Source organism: Pseudophryne corroboree, chromosome 4 (assembly GCF_028390025.1).
Source record: "Pseudophryne corroboree isolate aPseCor3 chromosome 4, aPseCor3.hap2, whole genome shotgun sequence".
NCBI classification, from domain to species: Eukaryota; Metazoa; Chordata; class Amphibia; order Anura; family Myobatrachidae; genus Pseudophryne; species Pseudophryne corroboree.
Window position 1 is genome coordinate 506991670 of NC_086447.1, and position 19313 is coordinate 507010982.

The window sequence follows — 19313 nt, forward strand, 5'->3', positions numbered from 1 at the left end:
AAACAAGCATAGTTTCTAAATCTTAATTATGTTACTGAATAAGGTACTGACATGGATTCATCCAGCACAGTCTAAAAACTTTGTATATTTTCTCTCTTTTATGGTAAACGGTACTGTATTGGCATGTTTACCCAATATTGATGTATGTGGTAGCTAAACACTCTCAGATCTGGACTAGCCTTCCATTTCTAATCCACTAGTGTATGTTGTTCAAGTATAAAATGTGTATTTTATAATTGATTGATATTATCAAATACTTGATAACCTTTTTCTTGGCAGGGCTCTGATTTTGGTGGAAGATATGTCTCTTGCCGCAAGCCTCTCATGAAAGGAAAAGCTGTTACTTATACAACTCACTGACGTGCTTCCTTGTCTACTGGGTGTGTCTGCCACAGGATCCCTGCTGTCAGGTAATGAGGGGGAACTGGATGAGGTCTGGCTTACAGTAAGAGTGCTGGCACTTTTGGATGAATATTTATAGATCATTTTAAGGAAAGCAGATTTTGTATTGGTGTCTTGTTTATATAAGATAATGTAGCATTTTGGTAAAAATGTACATGACAGAATACCATAATTTGATATTAATATTACTATAATTTCAACAGCTGGTAAATATATACCAAATGTTGTAGCATATATTGGAATAAACGTTATCCATGCTATGAAGTAAATCAGCATACCAAATGTAATAAATTTGGCTTCATTGTAGTTTTCTGGCAGTTTCCTACCCCTAAATGCGAAAATAAAGCATATGAATGCCAGTATAGCAATATATACTAACACAATACTAAATGCAACTGTGGAGCCTTCATCACATTCCATTATAATGGTCTTTGGAAGTGAGAAATTCTCCTTAATATAGGGAGACCAAAATACCAGCCATGTAGTGCAAATAATGACCTGAATCCCAGTACATGCAGAAACTAAAGTAAATGGTTTGTAGAGACATTTTAAAATTCTGTGGACGTTGGGCTCAAATGTAAAAGCTAGCAATATTTTGATTGACTTTAGTAAAATGCACGCCACTACCACTGTAAAACTAATGCCAAACATAGTATGCCGTACTTTACACTTAAAGTCTACTGGCTCCCCAATAAAGAACACTGTGCTCACAAAACTGAAAAGGATGGAGAGGAGAATAACATAACAAAGCATGCCTCCGGATGCCTTGACAACTGGTGTATCAAAGTTCTTTGCAAATAACAATGCTATAGCAATGATAACAAAAACTCCCAAAAACGTAATCATAAGGAGAACGATCGCAAAGCCATCATCCCAGCGGAGATATTCAATCTTCTTTGGGTAGCATACAGAACTGTTTACAGGAGACCAGTGAGTCTTGTTGCTGCACTTAATACAGTAAACCATATCTAAAAAAAAGAGATAAAATAGATGTGAAAATGTAACAGAAACAACATCATTTGATTTTACATCATGTATAACTGTATTATTGAGCCTATTCTCTTACCTTCCTTATTGGAAATAGGGAAGGGTGAAATAATTTAGTTGATTTTTAAATTCTGATGCATTTCAGTGATTTGCGATAAGCAAATCAGTAGACTATCAGTAGACAATTTTTCCAAAACTGGCTGAATAATTTACACATCTTGGAAATCAGACCAATTAATGAATATACAACAAAAATAAGCAATCAAATAAATATCATATGTGTATAGTTTTAAAAAAGCAATTTATGGCACCCCTGCTTTCTGGAAAAATGTCTGTGAATGGTACTGTTTGTGATTGTGACCTGTAACATGATCTGTGACTTATCAGCACCTGATATCTGACTATTATAACCTCCAATAGATTTTTCTCATTATTTTCTATTGTACGAACTGTTCATACTGTATGTTGATCATCCCCATTGAGGTGATAATGAAACATGAATCTTTATCAAACAGTTGATTGAATTGTGACACATACAGATGTGTCCTTATACATCATTTCTGCAGTTGTGCCAAACAGTCCATCTCAGTGCACCAGGTCCCGTGAGACTCTGCTAGCACTGGGAATCTTTTTTCCCCAAAAATGCATCTTAATCACAACTTGATGGGACTAAGATGCACTAGGAGACTGGGTTGATTAATTTGAAATGCAACACTTGTATATCTGTGTGCGACTGAGTCTCTGAATCTGCATACAAAATGGTGCAGTGTAGCAGCAGCAGCCTTTTTCCAATACAAGTGATACAGACTCAGTTACACACACTATAAAAGTGTTGCATGTCAAATCAATCAGCACAGTCTCCTGGTGCGTCCTAGTCTCATCGCATTGATACATTTGCATCAAAAAACACCCAATGCCTACAGAGTTGCATGTGACCTGGCAGCTCATTTGCGCCAGATACTGTATCTCACACTGCATGGGGTATTGAGGCTTGATGTATGAGGATGCATATGTAGAACAGTTTTTAGATAATCAAATTTTTGGAAATTATTATGACAGTCATGCACAGCCCATGGACTACAGGTCATTTGCATCTTGTTGGGGGTATTCCCAGATGGGGCCGCCACCCTGGTGTTATTTTTTCCTTTCTTCATAAAGATTTTTCAATATCTCTTTTTTATTTTTAGATTTTCCTGCATCTGGTGCTGGAGAGAGGGGTGGGAATTAGACTTCTGGGCATGACTAAGCAAAGACGTGCCTGTGACACATAGCCTAGTGGCCAATTAAATAAGCTGCCATGCATCTGTCTTTGAAGAGAAATGCCTACAGAGCTCTCCATTTCTCGGCCGTTTGATCACTCGGCATGGTGACCACCGGTATCCTGAGCGGCGGTCATATGACTGCATCCCCTGCAAATGTTGCAAATCAAATTAATCAGAGCAGTCTCATTAAGCAGCTTTGTTACATCCCATTGTTTAAATTGTGTCACTAAGATGCACATTCATGTGAAAAAAAAAAAGCTTGTTGCAAGCCGAGTGGCATGGGGCCTGGTGCTGAGCAGGACTGTTTGCCATGACTACGGCAATAGTGTACAAGGACATATCTGTAAATGTGCTCACATTCAGCGTTCCTCAAATTATGTGAAATAGCCATATCTGGCGTGCCACTGACTTTGCGACTTAATTGCACCATGTTACTTTTTCTTAAAATATGTGTCATCCTGCTACTTTAACTATTCCTTTACAATAATACTCACTCTAAATACTTACTATCCTATGAATGAATTAAGATGCAAAATTCAGGAAAAAAATGCAATCTAGGTAAAAATGCAAAATATAGAGGTCCCATATGAGTGACCCATGCCATGCCTCTTGCCACACATTATTATTCGTAACCTGCACCTTTATACCACTTCCTTTGTGACAAAAACACTAATCCGAAGTATCTAGTACACTACGGGGTAAATTTACCAAAGGTTCTAAAAATTAAAAGTGAGGATGTTGCCAATAGCAGCCAATCAGATTCTGTCTATCATTTCTCTTTTGCATCCTAAAAATGATAGACACAATCGGATTGGTTGCTATGGGCAACATCATCACTTTTCATATTTAGAACCTTTAGTAAATTTACCCCTACAAGCCAATTCGTATAAAACTAAGATGCAATATACGATGGCACATTAATTTGTGCTGAGCTTCTCGCACCATATGGTTCAAAATGGATAGGCATATGAGGACACATAAGTAAATTAAGTGAAACTAATGATAGAATAACAAAAAATTGAATCTCTGTGCTTTAGCACCTACAACCTTATAGACAAGTGTCAAAAAATAAATATTCTACATTATGTAATGGACTGAATGTCACCAAACCTCAGTTTGGGAATTTTTTCAAAGTGACATGGATAACATTGTAATGGTAAAGTGCGTAGTACTGTATGTACACAAAATATTAGCCAAGGTCACCAGAGAACAAAACTCAGAAAATTATCCCTGATCCTACATATGGAAAGGCATTACAATCTCCTCTTGGATTAATGCCTAAGGCCTGAGAAACCATACTGTAAAATAAATAAATACATAATATTTCAGTTATATATCTGGCACTGTTATCCTTGTTGAGGGCAGTAATGTTGATTGTTCTGGTATATCTGGCACCTGATGACACCTGGGAAATACAATCTGGAAATTCTGAGCCATTGTCACTTAATGTCTTTGATAATTCCATGGGAAAAGTCTAATCCAGTTACTGTATGACTATCATAGACAGGAGTCACTGCTATTAGACAGAACTAAAAATACAGGAGGCAGCAGGACACAACCTAGTGCATTCTCCTTACATGAGCACCTACTGCCGTAAAAATTATATCTTTAACGATTATTCCTTTTGTTTTTAAAAAATTATCATTTTGGTAATTGATTGATAATACAGAGCCGAGAAGAAAAGTACAGTACCTATACACTATTTTTTTCAAACCATGCCTGCTTTATATGCATATACTAATTAATTCCTAAATCCGTCTGGAACTGTTCCATAACAAAATTAAATACTTTACTTGTCCAGAAGGTACTAATTGTATGGTATGAAATGTTCCTACAATGTTTTTTTCAAAGCAACAAACTCGTACATCTCACCAGGTGTGTCTCTAGCAGGCAAATCACATCAGGAACAATTTATTAATTACTGTAGTTTATCCTACAAACATCTCACATTCCAAATAAGGATTTTTTGTACTTTGCCTTTAGCTATGTTGTTTCATCATTTGAACAAACCGTATTTAATCTAAATATACATACATCTCTGGTAGAAGCACAACATTGTTCAGATACTGGCAGACAGACTGTTTTGTGTGACTACTTGTAAAGCAGCACCAGAGATTTTTCCACTCTATTTTTATACTCCAATACAGGCAAGATTTCATAAAAAAACCTGCCCAACCTACGTTAATGAGAACTAAAAATGCTGATTTATATTCCTGGGAAATATTTAAGGATAAAGGGCGGTATATACACTGCTCAAAAAAATAAAGGGAACACTAAAATAACACATCCTAGATCTGAATGAATGAAATATTCTTATTAAATACTTTGTTCTTTACATAGTTGAATGTGCTGACAACAAAATCACACAAAAATTATCAATGGAAATCAAATTTATTAACCCATGGATGTCTGGATTTGGAGTCACACTCAAAATTAAAGTGGAAAAACACACTAAAGGCTGATCCAACTTTGATGTAATGTCCTTAAAACAAGTCAAAATGAGGCTCAGTAGTGTGTGTGGCCTCCACGTGCCTGTATGACCTCCCTACAACGCCTGGGCATGGTCCTGATGAGGTGGCGGATGGTCTCCTGAGAGATCTCCTCCCAGACCTGGACTAAAGCATCCGCCAACTCCTGGACAGTCTGGGGTGCAACGTGGCATTGGTGGATGGAGCGAGACATGATGTGCTCAATTGGATTCAGGTCTGGGGAACGGGCAGGCCAGTCCATAGCATCAATGCCTTTGTCTTGCAGGAACTGCTGACACACTCCAGCCACATGAGGTCTAGCATTGTCTTGCATTAGGAGGAACCCAGGGCCAACCGCACCAGCATATGGTCTCACAAGGGGTCTGAGGATCTCATCTTGGTACCTAATGGCAGTCAGCCTACCTCTGGCGAGCACATGGAGGGCTGTGCGGCCCCCCAAAGTAATGCCACCCCACACCATCACTGACCCACTGCCAAACCGGTCATGCTGGAGGATGTTGCAGGCAGCAGAACATTCTCCTTGGCGTCTCCAGACTCTATCACGTCTGTCACATGTGCTCAGTGAGAACCTGCTTTCATCTGTGAAGAGCACAGGGCGCCAGTGGCGAATTTGCCAATCTTGGTATTCTCTGGAAAATGCCAAACGTCCTGCACGGTGCTGGGCTGTAAGCACAACCACCACCTGTGGATGTTGGGCCCTCATACCACCCTCATGGAGTCTGTTTCTGATCGTTTGAGTAGACACATGCACATTTGTGGCTTGCTGGAGGTCATTTTGCAGGGCTCTGGTAGTGCTCCTCTTGTTCCTCCTTGCACAAAGGCGGAGGTAGCGGTCCTGCTGCTAGGTTGTTGCCCTCCTACGGCCTCCTCCACGTCTCCTGATGTACCGGCCTGTCTCTTGGTAGCGCCTCCATGCTCTGAACACTACGCTGACAGACGCAGCAAACCTTCTTGCCACAGCTCGCATTGATGTGGCATCCTGGATAAGCTGCACTACCTGAGCCACTTGTGTGGGTTGTAGACTCCGTCTCATGCTACCACTAGAGTAAAAGCACCGCCAGCTTTCAAAAGTGACCAAAACATCAGCCAGAAAGCATAGGAGCTGAGAAGTGGTCTGTGGTCACCACCTGCAGAACAACTCCTTTATTGGGGTGTCTTGCTAATTACCTATAATTTCCACCTGATGTCTATTCCATTTGCACAACAGCATGTGAAATTGATTGTCAATCAGTGTTGCTTCCTAAGTGGACAGTTTGATTTCACAGAAGTGTGATTGACTTGGAGTTACATTGTGTTGTTTAAGTGTTCCCTTTATTTTTTTGAGCACTGTGGTTTGGAGTGTTAATTTGAATACATGTTTTCTAATTTAAAGACTCCGAGTGCCGCAGTGTTTTTCCGCATTGGTAATACTTCCTTTTGCTGGGGGCACCGGAGCTACCTATTCCCATGAAAGCGGAGTGCCGGTCCAAGCACCAATATATACACAGTAGGGGACGGAGCTGTGTGCTATCAGCCCGACCCCAAGAGGGACAAGGCACCCCAGTGTAATATTTCTGTGCTTCAGATAAATAGTGCTTTCAGCACAGGAAACCTCCTCCCTTTTTCCTAAGGCGACAGCACTGTACTGCACAAGGACTGAGGTCCTGATTCACCAGTTTTCCTGCTGCACGGCAGGGTTTCTTTCACTTATTGCACCAGGAGCCCCCTGAACCACCACCTGTGACAAAGCGATGACTAGTTCAGTAATGGATGGCGACCCAGGGTATGCAAGCTGACCTATCCGAGCAATTCAGTTTCACTGATGATGACGCAGAACAGCTCTGCTTCAAGGAGCAACTTGATTTTGAGGAGAAAGTGGGCACGAGTGAGGATATTTACCATAAATTGCTCAAATTGAAAAAGCGCGAGATCGATTTTCTCCTGCACGTCATCACCTTATCCGACTACCATAGGGACAAGATGGTCCCCAGAGGCTTTAGGATTCGCAACCTACCCACGATAGGCCGGTACAATCTGGATTTCTGTAGGAAGTGGATAGGTATACTAAACAAGTGCAGTCTGGATTTGATGCTGCTGGTGGTGGAGGAGGCTGGCAAGGAACTGGCGGTCACTCGCGACAAAATAACCAAACTGGAATAGGAACATCGGACCACCCTGGTAGCAGATACCCATCAGGATTGGTTATCCAAGCTTAAGAACCAGTGTGATTCATACCGAAGGGATCTTATTAGATTTAAACGCAACAAAATGCAAATAGTCCGGGAGGACTACGAGTCTAATCGCGTCTATAGTTGGCTCATGGGGGGCACCCCCAGCGAAACGGGGCCCTATTCCAACAGATCCAAACACAGCTGGCGCAGGAGGAGAGAGCGCCTATATGAAACATCAGCGACATCCAACAGCGATGTATAGGCCGCCGCACAGGATACTGAGGGCCCTTCTCCAGCCGGTTGTGTCCCTTTAGGGGATCTCACAATGGCATCCGCCACCCCTACTCCTATAAAAGGCAGGCGAGGACGCCCACCCGCAGATCCAAACAGAACGTCAGGATCCAAAGGGCAGCAAGCCAAAAGGACTCGCTAGTGTTCAATCTATCTAGAAGGGTATTGACTGACTGTGAACTGAGGGTCCTGGAGAAAGGCCTTACCTTTGTTCCGACAACAGGATTTGACGAGCTGACCTGGGAAATTGACATCCACAGATTCCAACGCAAGTTGAGACTTCAGGAATTTTTTCAAAGCCGTTTGACAGATCCCTCTAGTCCAGCCGTCGATCCAATACAGCAACAATTCATTAATAAGAGACACAAATCAACCTTTGATCCGGGCTCCACTAACCGTTCTATCAACACCTTTAGTAGGCTACTAGACGAGTCAGTAAAAAAATTCGATCAGGCTAATCCAAAGATTAATCACAATTCGTCAAGGGCAGAGAGAGCAGCCCTTAAGGACCTTAGTAGTTATGAGGACATTATCATCCGCCCCGCAGACAAAGGCGGCGGGGTAGTGGTCCTCGACCTTGCCTTCTATAAACAGGAAATATATAGCCAATTAGCTGATGCAACCACATACGAGCTCTTGCAGACGGATCCGACTGCCAGATTCAAAGCAGAAATAGATCCGATCCTTAATGAAGCCCACATGAACGGACTAATCAAAACTATGCATGGCACTTAAACAGGAGCACCCAGTGGTGCCTGTTTTCTTTACAGTCCCTAAAATCCACAAGAACCAGGAGTCACCCCCGGGCCGCCCCATAATCTCGGCGAGAAATTCCATTTTTCAACCCATTTCAGTATTTCTAGACGGGATTCTACAGCCTCTGGTGGTTAAACACAGTCGGTTCATTAAGGACAATTCCAGCTTCCTTAGAAAACTGGATACCATCTCCGAGGTACCCGAAGGCTCCCTATTGTGCGTAATCGATGTGTGCAGTTTGTACACTAGTATACCGCATAGGGAGGGCCTACAGGCAGTCCGCGAGTTCCTGATAAAGGAAGAAATGGAGTCTCTAGATCTCGACCTATTCATGATGCTGTTGAAGCTGACACTGGAAAGGAATTAATTTTTATTTAACGGGCGGTTCTACCGCCAGAAGTCTGGGTGTGCCATGGGGGAGCAACGTCTCCCCTTCAGTAGCAAATATCTTCATGTTCCAGGAGGAGGATAAGGTCTTCTTTAGGGACCCAGCGATCGCGTCATGTATCTTGATATATGCGAGATTCATAGATGACCTCTTCCTAATATGGACAGGGGTCGAAGAAGATCTCAAAATTTTTTTAGATGACAATAACTCCAGCGGATCTCCTATCAAATACACCTTCTTATTCAGTGACACGACGGTGAATTACCTGGACGTGAAAGTTACCGTAAAGGATGGCCGTATCTCGACGGGACTTTACACCAAGCCCACAGAGAAAAACATGTTTCTAAGGGCCAATAGCCACCACCCCAGATCTTTGATCAAGGGTTTGCCCCGGTCCCAGATGATTAGAGCCTGCAGGATCATCAGTGACCGCTCTTCAGTAGAACCCACCTTAAATTCTATGATACAGAAGTTCGTGGCCAGAGGATATGACCCCAGGACACTGGAACAGCAAAAACAAGAAGTGTTAGGGACGCCGAGAAGTGACCTGATGACCATCAGAGATAAGGTCCACAAACCTGCTATCCCATTTGTAAGTAAACACAACATGGCGAGCACTGTGTTACCAAGGGCGATGAGGGCACTGTGGCCCATCATTTCAACAGATAAACAACTGCATAGCCTAGTGGACAAGCGCCCATTAATGTGCTTCACAAGGGGGAGAAGCATCAAAGACCTAGTGGTCCATACGGACATTACAGGGTTTTGCCCGTCACCAACAGACAAGTTCTCATTCTTGAAAAAATTACCTGGATGTTACAAGTGCCCTAAGCGCACAACGTGCTCCCATATGCTCACAGGCGCGACCTTCCAACACCCACATCAACAACGGATATACAAGATCAGACACTCCCTGACTTGTACGTCAACCCACATTGTGTACATTATCAAATGCCCTTGTAATCTATACTATGTGGGGAAGACAGTGAGGTCACTGAGAAAAAGAATGGCCCTCCACAGGTCGGCCATCAAACAGGCCACCAGCGGAAAGGGCTCGGACCAACCAGTGGCCAAGCACTTTGCGGAAAAAGGCCACAACTTGAACGATCTTAAACAGATGGCCATCGATCACATCCCAATGAACAAAAGAGGTGGAGACAGAAATGGTCTGCTCCTGAAGCTAGAAGCTAAATGGATTTTCCAACTAGGAACTATTAGCCCTAATGGACTCAACGAAATCATGCCCTGGAACGTATTCCTATAAAGGACTTTAGGTTACCATAGTGATTAGCATTTCCATGAAATGGACTTTTCTCTAACGTCCTAAGTGGATGCTGGGGACTCCGTAAGGACCATGGGGAATAGCGGCTCCGCAGGAGACTGGGCACATCTAAAGAAAGCTTTAGGACTATCTGGTGTGCACTGGCTCCTCCCCCTATGACCCTCCTCCAAGCCTCAGTTAGATCTCTGTGCCCGAACGAGAAGGGTGCACACTAGGGCCTCTCCTGAGCTTCTTAGTGAAAGTTTTAGATTAGGTTTTTTATTTTCAGTGAGACCTGCTGGCAACAGGCTCACTGCATCGAGGGACTAAGGGGAGAAGAAGCGAACTCACCTGCGTGCAGAGTGGATTGGGCTTCTTAGGCTACTGGACATTAGCTCCAGAGGGACGATCACAGGCCCAGCTTGAATGGGTCCCAGAGCCGCGCCGCCGGCCCCCTTACAGAGCCAGAAGGCAGAAGAGGTCCGGAAAATCGGCGGCAGAAGACGTCCTGTCTTCAACAAGGTAGCGCACAGCACTGCAGCTGTGCGCCATTGCTCTCAGCACACTTCACACTTCGGTCACTGAGGGTGCAGGGCGCTGGGGGGGGCGCCCTGAGACGCAATAAAAACACCTTGGATGGCAAAAAAATGCATCACATATAGCTCCTGGGCTATATGGATGCATTTAACCCCTGCCAGAATCCATAAAAAAGCAGGAGAAAAGTCCGCGAAAAAGGGGCGGAGCCTATCTCCTCAGCACACTGGCGCCATTTTCCCTCACAGCTCCGTTGGAGGGAAGCTCCCTGTCTCTCCCCTGCAGTCACTACACTACAGAAAGGGTTAAAAAAAGAGAGGGGGGCACTAATTGGGCGCAGTATTAACTATACAGCAGCTATAAGGGGAAAAACACTTATATAAGGTTATCCCTGTATATATATAGCGCTCTGGTGTGTGCTGGCAAACTCTCCCTCTGTCTCCCCAAAGGGCTAGTGGGGTCCTGTCCTCTATCAGAGCATTCCCTGTGTGTGTGCTGTATGTCGGTACTTTTGTGTCGACATGTATGAGGAGAAAAATGATGTGGAGACGGAGCAGATTGCCTGTAATAGTGATGTCACCCCCTAGGGGGTCGACACCTGAGTGGATGAACTGTTGGAAGGAATTACGTGACAGTGTCAGCTCTGTATAAAAGACAGTGGTTGACATGAGACAGCCGGCTACTCAGCTTGTGCCTGTCCAGACGTCTCATAGGCCGTCAGGGGCTCTAAAGCGCCCGTTACCTCAGATGGCAGATATAGACGCCGACACGGATACTGACTACAGTGTCGATGGTGAAGAGACGAATGTGACTTCCAGTAGGGCCACACGTTACATGATTGAGGCAATGAAAAATGTTTTACACATTTCTGATAATACGAGTACCACCAAAAAAAGGGGTATTATGTTCGGTGAGGAAAAACTACCTGTAGTTTTCCTGAATCTGAGAAATTAAATGAGGTGTGTGATGATGCGTGGGTTTCCCCCGATAACAACGGATAATTTCTAAAATGTTATTGGCATTATATCCTTTCCCGCCAGAGGTTAGGGTGCGTTGGGAAACACCCCCTAGGGGGGATAAAGCGCTCACACGCTTGTAAGGGCTCTACCTTCGCCTGAGATGGCCGCCCTTAAGGATCCTGCTGATAGAAAGCAGGAGGGTATCCTAAAAGGTATTTACACACATACTGGTGTTATACTGCGACCAGCAATCGCCTCAGCCTGGATGTGCAGTGCTGGGTTGGCGTGGTCGGATTCCCTGACTGAAAATATTGATACCCTAGATAGGGACAGTATATTTTTGCCTATAGAGCATTTAAAAGATGCATTTTTATATATGCGTGATGCACAGCGGAATATTTGCCGACTGGCATCAAGTCTAAGCGCGTTGTCCATTTCTACCAGTAGAGGGTTATGGACACGTCAGTGGTCAGGTGATGCGTATTCCAAACGGCATTTGGAAGTATTGCTTTATTAAGGGAGGAGTTATTTGGGGTCGGTCTTTCAGACCTGGTGGCCACGGCAACAGCTGGGAATTCCACGTTTGTACCCCAGGTCGCCTCTCAACATGAGAAGACGCCGTATTATCAGGCGCAGTCTTTTCGTGGACAAGCGGGCAAAAAGTTCCTCATTTCTGCCCCGTGACAGAGGGAGAGGAAAAAGGCTGCAGAAATCAGCCAGTTCCCAGGAACAGAAACCCTCTCCCGCCTCTGCCAAGCCCTCAGTATACGCTGGGGCTTTACAAGCAGAATCAGGCACGGTGGGGGGCCCGTCTCAATGAATTTCAGCGCGCAGTGGGCTCACTCGCAAGTAGACCCCTGGATCCTTCAGGTGATATCTCAGGGGTACAAATTAGAATTCGAGACGTCTCCCCCTCGCCGTTTCCTAAAGTCGGCTTTACCGATGTCTCCTTCTGACAGGGAGACCGTTTTGGAAGCCATTCACAAGCTGTATTCCCAGCAGGTGATAATCAAGATACCCCTCCTGCAACAGGGAACGGGGTATTATTCCACACTGTTGTGGTACCGAAGCCGGACGGCTCGGTGAGACCGATTCTAAATCTAAAATCTTTGAACACTTACGTACATAGGTTCAAATTCAAGATTGAGTCACTCAGAGCAGTGATTGCGAACCTGGAAGAAGGGGACTACATGATGTCTCGGGACATCAAGGATGCTTACCTTCATGTCAAAATTTACCCTTCTCACCAAGGGTACCTCAGGTTTATGGTACAGAACTGTCACTATCAGTTCAGACGCTGCCGTATGGATGGTACACGGCACCCCTGGTCTTTACCAAGGTAATGGCCGAAATTATGATATTCCTTCGAAGGAAGTGAATTTTAGTTATCCCTTCCTTGGACAATTCCCTGATAAGGGTAAGATCCAGGGAACAGTTGGAGGTCGGTGTAGCACTATCTCAGGTAGTGTTGCGGCAGCACGATTGGATTCTCAATATTCCAAAATCGCACCTGGTTCCGACGACGTGTCTTCTGTTCCTAGGGATGATCCTGGACACAGTCCAGAAAAAGGTGTTTCTCCCGGAGGAGAAAGCCAGGGAGTTATCCGAGCTAGTCAGAAACCTCCTAAAACCGAGCCAAGTCTCAGTGCATCAATGCACAAGGGTTCTGGGTAAAATGGTGGCTTCCTACGAAGCAATCCCATTCGGCAGATTCCACGCAAGAACTTTCCAGTGGGACCTGCTGGACAAATGGTCCGGATCGCATCTTCAGATGCATCAGCGGATAACCCTGTCACCAAGGACAAGGGTGTCCCTCCTGTGGTGGTTGCAGAGTGCTCATCTTCTAGAGGGCCGCAGATTAGGCATTCAGGACTGGGTCCTGGTGACCACGGATGCCAGCCTGCGAGGCTGGGGAGCAGTCACACAGGGAAGGAATATCCAGGGCTTATGGTCAAGCCTGGAGACATCACTTCACATAAATATCCTGAAGCTAAGGGACATTTACAATGCTCTAAGCTTAGCAAGACCTCTGCTTCAAGGTCAGCCGGTGTTGATCCAGTCGGACAACATCACGGCAGTCACCCACGTAAACAGACAGGGTGGCACAAGAAGCAGGAGGGCAATGGCAGAAGCTGCAAGGATTCTTCGCTGGGCGGAAAATCATGTGATAGCACTGTCAGCAGTATTCATTCCGGGAGTGGACAACTGGGAAGCAGACTTCCTCAGCACGACCTCCACCCGGGAGAGTGGGGACTTCACCCAGAAGTCTTCCACATGATTAAAAACTTGACAGGTATTGCGCCAGGTCCAGGGACCCTCAGGCAATAAGCTGTAGACGCTCTGGTAACACCGTGGGTGTACCAGTCAGGGTATGTGTTCCCTCCTCTGCCTCTCATACCCAAGGTACTGAGATTGATAAGATGGAGAGGAGTAAGCACTATATTCGTGGTTCCGGATTGGCCAAGAAGGACTTGGTAACCGGAACTTCAAGAGATGCTCACGGAGGATCCATGGCCTCTACCTCTAAGAAGGGACCTGCCCCAGCAAGGACCCTGTCTGTTCCAAGACTTACCGCGGCTGCGTTTGACGGCATGGTGGTTGAACGCCGGATCCTGAAGGAAAAAAGGCATTCCGGATGAAGTCATCCCTATCCTGATCAAAGCCAGGAAGGATGTAACCGCAAAAACATTATCACCGCAATTGGCGAAAATATGTTGCGTGGTGCGAGGCCAGTAAGGCCCGACGGAGGAAATTCAACTGGGTCGATTCCTACATTTCCTGCAAACAGGAGTGTCTATGGGCCTGAAATTGGGGTCCATTAAGGTTCAAATTTCGGCCCTGTCAATTTTCTTCCAAAAAGAACTAGCTTCAGTCCCTGAAGTTCAGACGTTTGTAAAAGGGGTACTGCATATACAGCCTCCTTTTGTGCCTCCAGTGGCACTTTGGGATCTCAATGTAGTTTTGGGTTCCAAAAGTCACATTGGTTTGAACCACTTAAATCTGTGGAGTTAAAATATCTCACATGGAAAGTGGTCATGCTGTTGGCCCTGGCCTGGGCCAGGCGCGTGTCAGAATTGGCGGCTTTATCCTGAAAAAGCCCTTATCTGATTTTCCATTCGGACAGGGCGGAATTGAGGACTCGTCCTCAGTTTCTCCCAAAGGTGGTTTCAGCGTCTCACCTGAACCAACCTATTGGTGGTGCCTGCGGCTACTAGGGACTTGGAGGCCTCCAAGTTGCTAGACGTTGTCAGTGCCCTGAAAATATATGTTTCCAGGACGGCTGGAGTCAGGAAATCTGACTCGCTGTTTATCCTGTGTGCACCCAACAAGCTGGGTGCTCCTGCTTCTAAGCAGACTATTGCTCGTTGGATTTGTAGTACAATTCAGCTTGCACATTCTGTGGCAGGCCTGCCACAGCCAAAAATCTGTAAATGCCCACTCCACAAGGAAGGTGGGCTCATCTTGGGCGGCTGCCCGAGGGGTCTCGGCTTTACAACTTTGCCGAGCAGCTACTTGGTCAGGAGCAAATACGTTTGTAAAATTCTACAAAATTGATATCCTGGCTGAGGAGGACCTGGTGTTCTCTCATTTGGTGCTGCAGAGTCATCCGCACTCTCCCGCCCGTTTGGGAGCTTTGGTATAATCCCCATGGTCCTTACGGAGTCCCCAGCATCCACTTAGGACGTTAGAGAAAATAAGAATTTACTTACCGATAATTCTATTTCTCATAGTCCGTAGTGGATGCTGGGCGCCCATCCCAAGTGCGGATTGTCTGCAATACTTGTACATAGTTATTGTTACAAAAATCGGGTTATTATTGTTGTGAGCCATCTTTCAGAGGCTCCTCTGTTATCATGCTGTTAACTGGGTTCAGATCACAGGTTATACGGTGTGATTGGTGTGGCTGGTATGAGTCTTACCCGGGATTCAAAATCCTTCCTTATTGTGTACGCTCGTCCGGGCACAGTATCCTAACTGAGGCTTGGAGGAGGGTCATAGGGGTAGGAGCCAGTGCACACCAGATAGTCCTAAAGCTTTCTTTAGATGTGCCCAGTCTCCTGCGGAGCCGCTATTCCCCATGGTCCTTACGGAGTCCCCAGCATCCACTAAGGACTATGAGAAATAGAATTATCGGTAAGTAAATTCTTATTTTTTGACCGCTTTAATAACATGGACTCTCTGGGATAGATTACGACAGTTTTAAGTACAACTACACTGGTGGACCTCAATACAAGGGGCAGCCATTAGTGATTTACCCACCACTAGCGTTACACCATTAGTCACACACTTCACACTCCTGGACAGCCAACCCACTCCGTTGCCACACCAGCCATTCAAACACTCCTTTCCCCATTCACCAGCCCACTCTAGTTAGAAGCCATATGCTCACCTTCATTTCCACACATTTCACCACAGTTTTCCCCGCCCTCCTCCTTCCCTGCCCCTCCTTCTGCTTCATTTCTTCCCCCCACCAGCTCTCCCCTTCTCTCCTCTCCCCGTCCCTCTCTCCTTCCCCTTCCCTCCCTTTCCCTCTCCCTTTTCCCCCCTCTTCCTCCCCCCTCCCTTCCCCCCCTCTCCCTCCCCTTTCCCCCCCCTCCTGTTTTCCCTCACACTTGGGAACAAATGGTTACAGCCATCCACACCCCCTTTTTTCACATCATCACACTGTCACCCAACACTTGTAGCCAGATGCAGCGCATTCTCCCCTCTCCCTCTTCCTCCCCTTTGCCCTTCCCCTGCCCTCTCTCTCACCGCTGCTTTCTTTCACTTTCACTCATTTTTCAACCCCTGTGCCCCCCCTCCGCACCCTCGAATGCATGGAGCTAGACACGTCATTTTGTTCTCCATTGCAGCACACTCCCAGTTAGACACAGCAGAGCCACCACCATGGTTTCCCAGTACATAACATCACCCCATCCCCGATATTTACACTCATACACACATTCCTGTAACTAACGTGTGCCCCCCTTGGTATTGCTAGATCTGGTCCCCCATCGCATTTATGTCCACAATGTTTCTATACATAGTTATTTGAATATGTTATTTGTCATGTGTTCACAAGTGTTTGGTGATTGGGGCTCTGTAATGTATGTCACTCTTTGTTTAGTTTGTAGCGCACGCTGACGAGGCATCTGGCGTCCCGGTTTCCATGACTACCTGGCAGTGTGTCATCACACCGCGCCAGTTGAACGTTAGCGCCGGGTCCAGCTCACGTGACCGCGGGCGGCGCTTCTCTCACGGCGGGCTTCTCCTAGGTATTTAGGTAAGTTGTGTTCTTGTTGTTCCATCTCTGTTCACCTTGACAAAGGGGCGTGCCAGCCCCGAAACGTTGGTTTGGAGTGTTAATTTGAATACACGTTTTCTAATTTAAAGACTCCGAGTGCCGCAGTGTTTTTCCGCATTGGTATATATATATATATATATACATCAAGCAGTTACGGCGGCACTCAAGCAGACTTGTTCAATCTTTTATAAACATAGCAAGTTTATTTTCCAACGTCGTTTCGGGGATATACCCCGTCGTCAGGGACAGCACATCACAAACAGACTATAACAGTGTTACATATATATAGGCAAGACAATCCTATCTAAAATTGATTAATCATACTCACCTGTCCTACACCGCTGACCGCCCGCTCTCCGCTACTGACATAGTGGGAACTCGAAAATGACGTGTACAGCCGGCGCCGGACAGGCGAGCTGACGTCTTGACGCAGGTTGCCATAGTAACGTGCTATAACAAAGAATACAGATAAATATTCACTGAAGAGTATGAGCAATCCTCAGGTTATAGTTAAACTAAACAAATTGTGAAAAAAACAACCAACACCAGACATAACTAAAGAATAAAAGACATGTCACTTGCGGAATTAAATGGATTAATTATGACAAAATTAGTGTGATATTTATCTATTATCAAAACATGCATTGCAATCCAAGGTTCTCGTTCAATCCACCTGGGGCTATTGTCTTTAATTTGAATATCCATTTAGTTTCCAATTGTAATAAAAGCTTTCCCCTGTTACCACCTCTATGTGATATCGGGACATGATCTATCAGCATCGCCCTAATACTAGTAGGGCTATGCCTGGCTGTCAGCCAATGCCGCGCTACTGGCTGATCGCTGACACCCTTCTCCAGGGCTTGTTTAATTGCACTTCTATGCCCGGCCATTCGGTCCCGAAATTGCCTCTGCGTTTTACCGATATATGCCAAACCACACGGGCATTTAAGCATATATACAACGTGTGTGGTTGTGCAAGTGAGGCGATGATAAATATTAAATTTCTTACCCGTAGAGGGATGATGAAATATAGGGCCCGTCATCAGTATGTTACACGCTGAACACCCAAGGCAGCGGTAACAGCCTAATTTGGGTCTCAGAAAATGCATCTGTTGGGTCTTAGTTAGTGGGAACACATCTAATTTGACTAATTGGTCAGCAAGATTTCGCCCTCTGGTGTAACTCGGGAGCAATCGACTTTTATTCAAAGCTGGTAATTCAGTATCTGTAGATACTATTGGCCAATATGTTTTAGCTTTTTTAGTGGTGTAATTAGTATTTACTGTGTACTTGTTAACCCAAGGGATGACCTTAGTGTCCTTGGTTAATTTGTTCAAAGGATTTGTCGATTTCCCCTTTAGGGCCTCGTCCCTAGAAATGCTGAGCACTTTCTGTTTCAATTTGTTAAGTTCTTTTCTTGGGTAGCCTCTTTCTATGAATTTCTCCACCATTAAATCCATAGTGGCTACTGTCTCTACCGGGTCTGAGGTAATTCTCCGCACTCTTAAAAATTGTGAGTACGGTAATCCCTTTCTTAATGGGAGCGGATGAAAGCTATCATGGGCCAACAGTGAATTCCTATCTGTTGGCTTAACAAACAATGAGGTTCTTAAGATGCCTTCCTGATGTGTAATTAACACATCCAAAAAGTGGATAGAACTTGTGCTGTGTTCAAAAGTGAATTTTACACAGCTGTCTGATCCATTATGTGATTCAAAAAAAGACTCTAAATTCTCTATTGAGCCCTCCCAGAACAGAAGCAAGTCATCTATGTATCTCTTATAGTAAAAGACTTGCTCTCTTACTGGTGCATTATCATAGATGATACGTTGTTCAATATTGTACATGAATGCATTTGCGTACGAAGGGGCCAAAGGGGACCCCATCGCACACCCCTTTAATTGACGGTAATATTTACCATTAAATGTAAAGTAATTTCTAGTCAAAATCAACAACAACAATTGTACAAATAATTCTATTGGGGGACCTTTATATAATGCATTATCTGTTATTAATAACTTGACCGACTCAATACCTGCATCGTGCGGGATGCAGGTATAAAGGCTGGTTACATCAGCACTGCACATAACTAAGGACTCAGGTAAAGAGCCTAATTGCTGTAATTGTAGCAATAAAGCTGTCGTATCCTTTAAGTGTGAGGGTATTGCCTGTATACATGGGTTAAGGTAAGCATCTAGAAAAGCGGAAATTGGATGGAACAGAGATTCCCTGGCTGACACAATAGGACGCCCTGGTGGATGCTGAAGTGACTTGTGTATTTTTGGGACCGTATAGAATAATGGTACCCGGGGAAATTCTACCTTTAGAGCTGTAAGAATTTCTGGTGAAATATCACCGTTCATAACTGCCTGCTGTAGAATCTCATCCAATTCCCGCTTATATGCTACGGTGGGGTCCCTAGGAAGCAACTCATATGTATTCACATCCAACAATTGTTTGTTACATTCCAAAACATAATCACTTAAATCTTGAACCACTACGGATCCCCCCTTATCTGCCTTCCGTATAACAAGATCAGTCCTCTTAGCT

At 44.9% G+C, this 19313-nt stretch overlaps 1 protein-coding gene across 1 annotated transcript in view; it reads right to left on the minus strand.

Annotated features, from left to right (window-relative positions):
• Positions 1 to 249: 249 nt before the first annotated feature.
• GPRC6A (G protein-coupled receptor class C group 6 member A) overlaps positions 250 to 19313 on the minus strand; it is a 143301-nt gene continuing 124237 nt past the window's right edge. The window contains exon 6 of the mRNA XM_063919332.1: positions 250 to 1370. Within this exon, the coding sequence (XP_063775402.1) occupies positions 250 to 1370 (1121 nt within the window). The remainder of the gene's footprint in view (positions 1371 to 19313) is intronic.